Raw genomic sequence first — 9,810 nt, forward strand, 5'->3', positions numbered from 1 at the left:
TAAACAAAAAACAAATCTCGATCCTCAAAGTTTGTCTTCAGAGAGAGAGACTCCTCACATGGAGAGAGCTCCTCTCGGGACCCCCTTATAAGATAGTTATTATAATTAAGCCCCACTTCCTCAGTAAGGAAACCAAGGCCTGGAAAAGTTTAGACAGCTCACAGGGGTCATACGGCTGCCCCAGGAGACAGAGTGGACATTCAGAGCTGTAGGAGGTGGTAGTGGGTCAGCTCACCGACCACAGGACCTCAGATGAGGCCCTTACTGTGTGGGGCTCTAGTTTTGTTATCTATAGAGAAAAGTGAATAATACCCTTCTCTCAAGTTCTGTGAGGATTGAATAAGCTAATGTGATTGGAATAAGCTGAGAGGCCGTTTGTGTGGTGGGAAGAGTGTGGACTCTGTTCTTGAACTAGACCCTCAGATTCCGAATCCTGCCCCGCCCTCCGGCCCCTCCCCCCAGGGGCTGCTGGCAGTGAGACCTTGGGCAGATCAGTTTCCCTCTCTGTGCCTCCCTTCCTCATCTGTAAAATGGGTATAACAATAATAGCTATCTCATAAGGATATAGCCTCGTAAGGATTAAATGGGTCAATATGTGTAAATCGATTATCACAGTGCCTCCACAAAGGAAGCACCAGCATTATATTTGTTAAATAAAAGCAATAAATATACATACTATGGTATATGAACTCTGTCATGGGAAAGATAGCCTAAGTAATTCTGTTAGGAACAGAACAGAGGCCAATGGGCAGAAGCTGAGAAAAGACAGAATTCCTTTCAACAACAACAAAAAAGAACTTTTGGTACTAGTCAGAACTGGTTCACATGGAGGCCTGCCTTAGGAGACAGTGAGCAATAATGTCTGATTAGAGATAGGATTTTCATTCTTTCTTGCCAGAGCTTCGGGGACACTAAATAAGGTGTTACATTGAGTCACCCCCTACTATGTCTGTTTCCAGTTAGACCCTCGGTAAATGGTAATTATTTTTGTGCCTTGTGATATGGGTTATACAGAAATTCAGAAGAACACCGCCATCTTCAAGGAGCACGCAATCTAGTACAGGCAACAGACACATAAATAATAACAAGCAGTGTTCTAAGCAACTAACAAGTATGACACATGTACTCCTCATGACCCCACGAGGTAGGTATTCTTGTTCCCATTTTACAGGTAAAAAGACTGACACACAGAGAGGTTAACTGATGCGCCCAAGGTCATGTAACTCATAAATGGCAGAACAGGGATTTGAAACCCAGACAGCTGGCTCCAGAGTCCATGTCTTACCTATTATGCTAGACCATCCTTTAAGGCAACCATAATAGCACAGAACAATAAATGCATGAATGGGGCAAGCACAGGGTCTTACGAGGGTCTCTTACCCAGCTTCGTACAGCAAGTGTCAGTGAAGGCTTCCCACAACAGACAATGGCAGAGTTCAATCTTGAAAAACAAGTAAGAGAGAAAACATTGAATGGCTGGAAGGGCATTCTAAGCATAGGGAACAGCCCTTACACATAAGAGAAGGAGCAAAGCAGATTGGAGGAAGAGCAGGCCTATCCAAATGGCTGGGGACTAGGGTATATGGTAATGGTTGGGAGTGGCCAGAGATGAAGCTGGAAAGCTGGTTTCAACCAGATACCAAGGGCCTTGAATGCTATGCCAAGGAATTCTGTAGGCCCCACTACCATTCAGTTAGGTCTACTAGTTGAAATTACACAACCCGCTGCTTACCCGTACCTCTGCTTCCTCCCCATGCCTTCTCTGTAGGATTAATTTGTTCACAAACAGTTTGGAAGGCCCGGTTCTCGATCACAGGTATTACGGCGGTGGATGCTCTCCCCATTACATACTGAACACGAAGTTTAGGAAGCCATACAACGTGGAGAGCTACACCCCACAGGTAGGTGACAGCCAGGGAGCCGCTTCAGGGCAATGGAAGAAGTACTCACTGAGGAGCCAGCTGGCAGGGATTTGAGGCCTGGCCTGCAGCCTTTTAGCTGGGCGAGCTTGGGGGCATCACTTTTTCTCTTTGAGCTTCAAATTTTCATGTGTAAAATGGGTGATTCCTTCCTCAAGACATAATGATGAGGCTGACATGGTATATGTAGCAACAGCAGTAGTTGTAGTAGCAAAATTATACTAACAATAATATCAAAAGCTACCAGAAGTGTAGCTTAGAATTTGGAGGCTCACAGACATGGTGGCTCTTATAACTTACCATCTGTGTAATCCTAAATGCTCTGAGCATCCATTTTCCTGTCATTAAATTGGGAGTTATAAAGGTTCTAGCCTTCAGGAAGAGAACTAGTGAGATAATATGTATAAATGTTTACTACACCCAGTACCTGGTTGAATGGTGTGTCCTGGGGAAGGGTTAACCCTCATTGTTAACAAGTCCTTGCCTATAAGAATTGGGCATTGTTCTAAGCATTTGAAGTTCTAAAATGGTCTACCAATGTAAGCCCGTTATGGTTAATGTACAACTTTAAAAGAGATCTCACAGAGAGCAGGATTCAGAATAAATCATGTTACTGCAGGACACACACATTTAAGATCTGAGGGAAGACGCTGGAGATTCGTGGCCTGGCTCTACCACAGGTCCCAGTTTTACTTTAGGCTAAGCTCCTTTTCCATGCTGGGCCTTGGTTTCTTGTCTATAAAATGAGGGGGCCAGACTAGATAACCTTGATGGTAGTTTCCACTTCTAAAATTGTGCAATCTGAGAGGTTAGGCTACTACCCCCTCCTCCTTCCTTCTTACTTCCCTCTTCTCACACGTACTCATTGCATCCCTGCTCCCCTCCCCCACCAAAAAAAAGAAAGAAAAGAAAAAAGAAAATGAGCCTAAGGAAAAACATACTCTCCCCCACAGTGTCAGGGCCATCCCCACAGCCTCTACTTACAAGGGAGGATCTTAGAACAGCCATTTATCATCAAGGTTAAAAACAGCTCCTAACCCAGGCAGGATATAGCTCTTAATGGGTCTTCTCTTCATAGCCAGCATTTTATTGTGTGTTGGGCCAGGCACTGTACAGTGTTTTACCTGTATAAACTCAACCCTCGGAACAAGCCCAATGGAAGTAACAATTATCATCTCCATTTTACACATGAAGAAACTGAGGCATAGAGAGGTTAAGTGAAACGTCCAAGGTTACCCAACTAGAAAATGGCAGTGATGCATCCCCGTCAGGCGGCCTTCCTCCAGGCCATACTCGGGGCACATCTGCTTTCCTTTCCTGGCAGCTAAGGAGTTATGGGAACTATAAGCCTCCAGAAGCTGATGGGATGAGGGTGGAGACAGTTCGAGACTGGTCACTCCAGGGCCGCCAAGGCAGGACCCTTGGCAGTTCCACTGTGCACAGGACGATAAACACTGATTTTCAAGTAAATAGCTCTTCTGAGTCTTCTCAAAGACACTTTCCTGCCCCTGTCACTTCATCCCCGCCATACTGCCTTTGGACCAGATCCTCATCACCTGTCACCTGCACTTCTCTTATAGCCTTTTCATTAGCCTGTCTCTCTGACCCCAAATTCGTCTCCACAAATCCAACCACTACGTTGCCCTGTAATGAGCTTCCTGAAGTCCAGCTATTTTTTCTGTTGACTCATCTTTGGATTAAGTCTAATTTCAGAACAAGTAGTTGATTCCTGCACATTCTCTCACAACACCTCTCTCTTCCCCTCACTCTTGCATCTTCTGATACAACCACACTAGAACCTCTTGCAGTTTCTGAGTCTATCCTGTGCTTTCCCACCTCCATGTCTTTGCCTAAGCCAAGTCCACCGCCCAAAATGTTCTTCTACCTTTCTGCCAGCTGAAATCCAAATCAAGCACTCACTTCTGAATATCACCCCACAGTACTGAACACATCTGTCTTTCCTACTAGATCAAGAGTTCTGGGAATGGGGACACAGTTGGCTGCGAGTTTTCTGTATCCAGAGCAACTAGTCCAGTGCCTGACACATAGTAAGAGTACTATGGATATTTGTTGATATTTGTATTGAACTGTACTGAACTAAGAAACATTTTCTTTTTTCTTCCTTTAGACCCAAAGCAAATATGAATTTGCACTGACAGAATATGAATCATACTCAGATTTTGAATATAATGTCACAAAGGCAGAAAGGAGCAAGTTTAGTTTCAGCTTTGGTTTTAAAATACCTGGAATATTTGAAGTTGGCATTAACACGGCAAGTGATAATGGCAAACGTTTTGTTAGCAGAACCAAACGATTCTCTCATACTGTAAGTACCCTTTTGTTTCTCTTCAATTTCTATGTATTTATTTGAATTTTTATGTTCACTGATGTGTCTGTATTTCACATAACTACTAGCCCTAGAAACCAATTATATTTCTATTATCTTGAAAATCTTTTCACACTCATACAAAATAGCATGGTCTTACTTTTAAGAAAGGCCAAGCAGTGGTGGCCTTCTCTAATTATTTACTCTCATTTTCTAATTAGCTTTTTCCCTTAGTTTTCATTAATTTAAGAATATATCTTTGCTAAACCAAATCATCCCTGGAGATTTAGTAAACCTAGCAAGTTGACTACCATCTTAAACATTCAGCTGACATTCTCCTCTGGAATGTCATCCAAGACCTCATCTCTGACTTCTTGAGGGCATTTGGTGGAACGGACCTCACCATCACACACTTTTTCCCGCTTTCTTCTTGCTTCTTACAGTTAGTTCTACTTCTTGGGTTCTGACATCTAGACCTGTTCTTTATTTGTTCATGGCATCTTCCCTTCTTACTCTACAGGCAGCCTGGGTGACCTCTTCTACTCCCTTCTCTCCTCTAAGAGAACAAGCCATGAGCCTTCATCACTGCTTCTAACTTTCCTGTTAAGCTCTGATCCACACCACCCAGTCTTCTGGGCATCATGACCTGGTTGCCTTGCTGTCATTCCAAAGCAAGTTCTTCCTCCTAAATTTTCTGTGTGAAATAGCATTCTTTTTCTTCTACTTTTTCAGGCTAAGAATTTCAGAATCACATTTGGCTCTTTTCACTTCCACATTTGTTGGCCACCAAGTCCTCTTCAGTATTTTTAAATCTAACTTTGATTATACCCTAACTAGCCCAGGCCCTTTCATCTCTTACTCTGCCCTCCTAAGGAGTCTCCTGTCTTCCAAAGTGTCCCTTCAAATTGATATACTGCCAGGAAACTGTTTCTCTGATGCTAATCTAATTATATCATCTGCTCCCTATTGCCCACAAGGTGAAGGTCCAACCTGTAACTTATTGGAAGTGGAGTAGTTAGAGTGGGGAGTAACGGGATGTGATGTTGGAGAATGGGTAACAGGCACATTTGAGGAACCTTGAATTCCAGAGTGAGGAAGGTGCCTTTTCTTCTCTGAGAGTTTTCTACATGAGCGTGACATGATAGAAAATTAATCTAAGAAGTACATGGAGGAGTCCAAGACTAAAAGTTGACAGAGGTTTATATGAGAAAAAAAGAAATGGTAAGCAGCTCAGAAAGGTCTGTGCCGCTAAAATACCAACCAGCGGAAAATGAGTAGTAAACATTAATTAGGCTGTAATAGCCTTTGCTTATTTTTCTTCTTCTAGGCTATGAGATCTTCAGTGGTAGAAACTTTTTTTTTGTTTTTGTTTTTGATTTTTTAGGTTCAGAATGGCACTTTGTATGCACTCAAGACCAAAATACCATGATGAATGGTTAGGACTGATTAACAGGAACTTACCTTATTAGGAGAGAAAACGAAGATACCATCCATTTACTCCTTCCCTTTCTTCTTCTATTTCTCTCCTTCTCTCTTTCTCTCCCCTCCTCCCTCCCTCCCCACTTCTCTGATTCAAATAGCCACTTGTCGAGTGCTTATTTTGTGCTAGGCACTAGAGACTTGGGACCTAAAGACAAATATAACATAATTCTTGCCTTTAATTCTTAGCAGGAGAGGTAAACATGGATGCAGATAACTTATTATTAATTTTTTAATATCAGTTATGATATGGCATGATATATGCTATAAAGGAAACATAAGTAATATGCAATGCAATCCTGGAAGATAGAGTATGTGTCTAGGAAATTCAGAGGTGGTATCAAATAGGTGGCAACAGCTAAATAGGACTTAAATATAAGTAGGTGTGTGTCTGGCAAAAAGGGAGGGAAGGGCATTTCAGGCAGAAGGAACATGTACAAATTGTATTATGAAAGAGAATGGAGGATTTGGAGAACAGCGAGAAGTTGGATGATGCCTGATGTATGGTGTAGGTGGTGGAAAATAGTAAGGTATGGGGAGAAATACTTGCAGGTTGTATAAGTTGAAGCCAGACAGGCTATTGGGGGACAGATTGTGAAGCTCTTATACTCAAAGCAAGGGAGTTGATTTTATTCAGGAGGCAATAAAGAGCCAATATAGGGTTTTGTTTTAAGTCCAGAGGGGCATTATACTAATACTATCAGAATTTAAGGATGTCAGTTTTGATTGGAGCATGGAAGACAGGCTAGAACAAGAGAGATCAGTGGGGAATATAATAACCCAAGCAAGAGATGAAGCCTAAAATATTTAGAAAAATCATGAACAGAGCACCTAGTGACTGCTTAGGTTGTAAGGGTCAGAAAGAAGGAAGAAAGTCATGAGTCACTGCGGCAAGACTAAGATGGGGTGAGACAAAGGCAGGGACCAGCAAGGGAGTCTGGGTGGTTGGCGCTACCAGAGGCGGCATGACTGACGACCTCATAGGTCAAACTGGCTGAAAGTTTTAGGATTGGGACAGACTATATCTCATGGATATTTTCAACCTTTTCACCTTTTCTTCTGCCTCCACAGCAGTATAGGAACCTCTCACCTCACCTTACATTACTTCCTGGATGTTTATACATCATCTGTCATCATCTTTCAGTCGATCCCATACACCAGGAGTCAAACTTTTTCTGTAACAAGCCAGATAGTAAATATTTTAGACTTTGTGGGGCCAAATGGGCCCTGTTGCTACTACTCAACTCTGCCATTGTAGTGTGACAGCTGTTATGGACATAAACAAATGGGCCTGTGTTCCAATAAAACATTATAAAACCAGGCCCCGATTTGGTGTGCAGGCTGTAGTGTCTAGTCTCTCACCATATACTACAATGTCTAGCCCTCCTAAAGCTCTGCTTTTACTCTTTCTTGAGTGGCTTTTCTTCAAAAAACATAAAATTGCCTTTGCAGGTCATCGAACCCTGATTCCCATCAGAGTGGCCTCACGTGCCCATGCTGCTCCCTGCCATGTCTATTTTCTGGTTACTTCCGCTTCTTACTCCTTCTTTGCTATGGTAAGGAAGTGAGCAAAGAACTAGTTCTTCCAAACTGAAAAGGACATCAGAATATTTATGAGAATTGAGAGCTTGTCAGAGAGGCCCTCTTCCCTCAAGTATCCTAAAGGAATCCTAAGAGTGATGACCCCAGGCCAAGAATATAGGATGGTATTTGTAAAGTTCATCTTCCCGTTCCAGATTCCTAACTTTAAAGGTCTGGTTTTCCCATGTTGGTATTTCATGTAGAGAAGCAAATTTCTGCACGCGCGCTCTGACCTTGAAGTAGCACATTACAAGCTGAAACCGCGAAGCCTCATGCTCCATTACGAATTCCTGCAGCGAGTCAAGCAACTGCCCCTGGAGTATGGCTACGGGGAGTACAGAGATCTCTTCCGTGATTTCGGGACCCACTACATCACAGAGGCCGTGCTTGGGGGCATTTATGAATACACACTCATTATAAACCAAGAGGCCATGGAGAAAGGAGGTACACGGCCCAAGGGGCCATGGCTTTCCTGACTGGGCGCAGCTTGAGCTATGTGTGTTGATGGGGAGAGGCTTCCATTAGTTGCTGGGAGAAGAGTTATAAGATGTGCTCCTAGTTTTCCTTTTCCCTCCCTGGCTGTACTCTCACAGTTTCATTTGCAGATTCCTCCTCCCTTTTATTTTTTTTTTTAAACTTGTTAATGTTGGTCCTCCACCCAGCCCTCTGTCTGCTCAGTCCTCTTTTCTACAACCACTCTCTCTAGACAAAAGCATCTAATCTCATGGCTTTAAATAAGGGGTCCCCAACCCCTGGGCCGTGGACCTGTACTGGTCTGTGACCTGTTAGGAACCGGGCTGCACAGCAGGAGGTGAACAGTGGGCAAGCAAGTGAAACGTCATCTGTATTTGCAGTACTCCTCAGCACTAGCATCACCACCTCAACTCCACCTCTGATCATCAGGCATTAGATTTTCATAGGAGCACCAATCCCTGGTTCCAAAAAGGTTGGGGACCACTGCTTTAAATGCCTTCAATATTCAGATAACTCCCTATTTATAAATCCATCCCGGATCTTTTCTCTGCAGCCAAGAGCTTATGTCAAAATGCCTCCTCGATGTCTCCATTTGAATGTCTAATGCAACCCTAACATGCCCACAAAGAGAACTTTTGCTTTTCTTTCCCTAATGAGTTTCTTTCATAGTCATCCACATCTCAGAGTGGTTCCATCATCTGACCGGTGGCTCGAGCTAAAAACCTAGGAGTCGACCTTGATTATTGTACTTTCCTTTCAACCTGTTAACAAGTCTCATCATCTCTACCCCGAAATTATATTTTCTCTCTGTCTTTACTATTACCATCTTACCCTTGCCCCGAGACCAATACTTCTTAAAATGTGAATGTGAATTATCTGAGAATCTTATAAGAGACGGATTCTGATTCAATAAGTTTCAGGTGAGACTCAAGTTTCTGCAGCTCTAGCAAGCTTCGATGCTGCTGATCTATAGACCATACTTTAAGTATCAAGGCTGTAGATTATTTCCATAGCCTCCAAACTAACATTAAATTCTCATTCCTCCTCTACAATTTGTTCCTCATACAGATATTACAGATCTTTCCAGTTATAGCCAACTATAAATCTAAGGTGTGCTTCCCACTTCCCAGTCCAGTATTCTTTCAAACAACATGGCACTTGTCAGGTTAAGTGAGCTGCCCTAGGTCACACAGTTTACAGTGGCAGAGCAAGGGCTTGACTACAAGTCCAGTGTTCTTGCTAGAAGACACATGGTACATAATGTAAATTTATGTTATGGTGGCCTCGGTCTTGCCAAGATCGAAGAGGATACTTTTCCCCATACCAGTGGTTTCAGAAGTGCTCTTCATACTCCCTCAAATGGGCTCTGTGATAAGTTGGGGAAACATAAGAGACCCCATTTTTAGAGTTTCACAAGCATAGTGCCATAAAATGACCTCTCCACCTCTTCTGATACAACTTTGATCATATTTACCACAGAAGCGCTTTTTCTTATAAAACTTGTTAGCACAGGAATTAGAAGAGATTTTATCATAGGATTTACGTTTCAAGGAATGTGCCTTGGAGAAAACTGTTCTACACTAACGTTACTAACTCAACAGCCAGAGTCGTCAAAATCACGCTCCTGTCCTCACACTGGCTTCAAAGTGCTACAGAAAGGTACTTGGAAGCCACACCTGAGATTTCAGCAAGCCCAGGGGAGGAGGATGCCTTTGGGAGAATTAGGGAGGGACAAGTGAGAAATGATCCAAAAATAAAGAAGAAATAAAGGGGATGGGCCCCTTCTCTTTGCTAGGTACGGTACCAGACACTTTATTGCATTACCTCCATTAATCAACTAACAAGCTCTTTCTACTACATCAAAGATTAGAAAAGGTGTGTCAGGGGAAGGCAGACAGACTGCAGCAGCCTCTACTCGCTGGATCAGTCCCTAGACACTTGATAAGGAACCACATTTTTAGAGAGGGACTGAGCACTTCCCCTCTTTGGTGGGCAGCAAAAGCCCTCAGAGTCTTTGAGGAGGCTAGAAGG

The 9,810-nt window shown here is 43.0% G+C and overlaps 1 protein-coding gene across 1 annotated transcript in view; it reads left to right on the forward strand.

The window, feature by feature from the left end:
* Nucleotides 1-9,810, forward strand: part of C8B (complement C8 beta chain) — a 39,725-nt gene that overhangs the window by 14,020 nt on the left and 15,895 nt on the right. The window contains exons 5-8 of the mRNA XM_011370507.2: nucleotides 1,238-1,310; nucleotides 1,769-1,901; nucleotides 4,048-4,245; nucleotides 7,509-7,749. Of these exons, the coding sequence (XP_011368809.1) occupies nucleotides 1,238-1,310; nucleotides 1,769-1,901; nucleotides 4,048-4,245; nucleotides 7,509-7,749 (645 nt within the window). The remainder of the gene's footprint in view (nucleotides 1-1,237; nucleotides 1,311-1,768; nucleotides 1,902-4,047; nucleotides 4,246-7,508; nucleotides 7,750-9,810) is intronic.

This window comes from Pteropus vampyrus, unplaced genomic scaffold (genome assembly GCF_000151845.1).
Source record: "Pteropus vampyrus isolate Shadow unplaced genomic scaffold, Pvam_2.0 Scaffold170, whole genome shotgun sequence".
Lineage (NCBI taxonomy): Eukaryota > Metazoa > Chordata > Mammalia > Chiroptera > Pteropodidae > Pteropus > Pteropus vampyrus.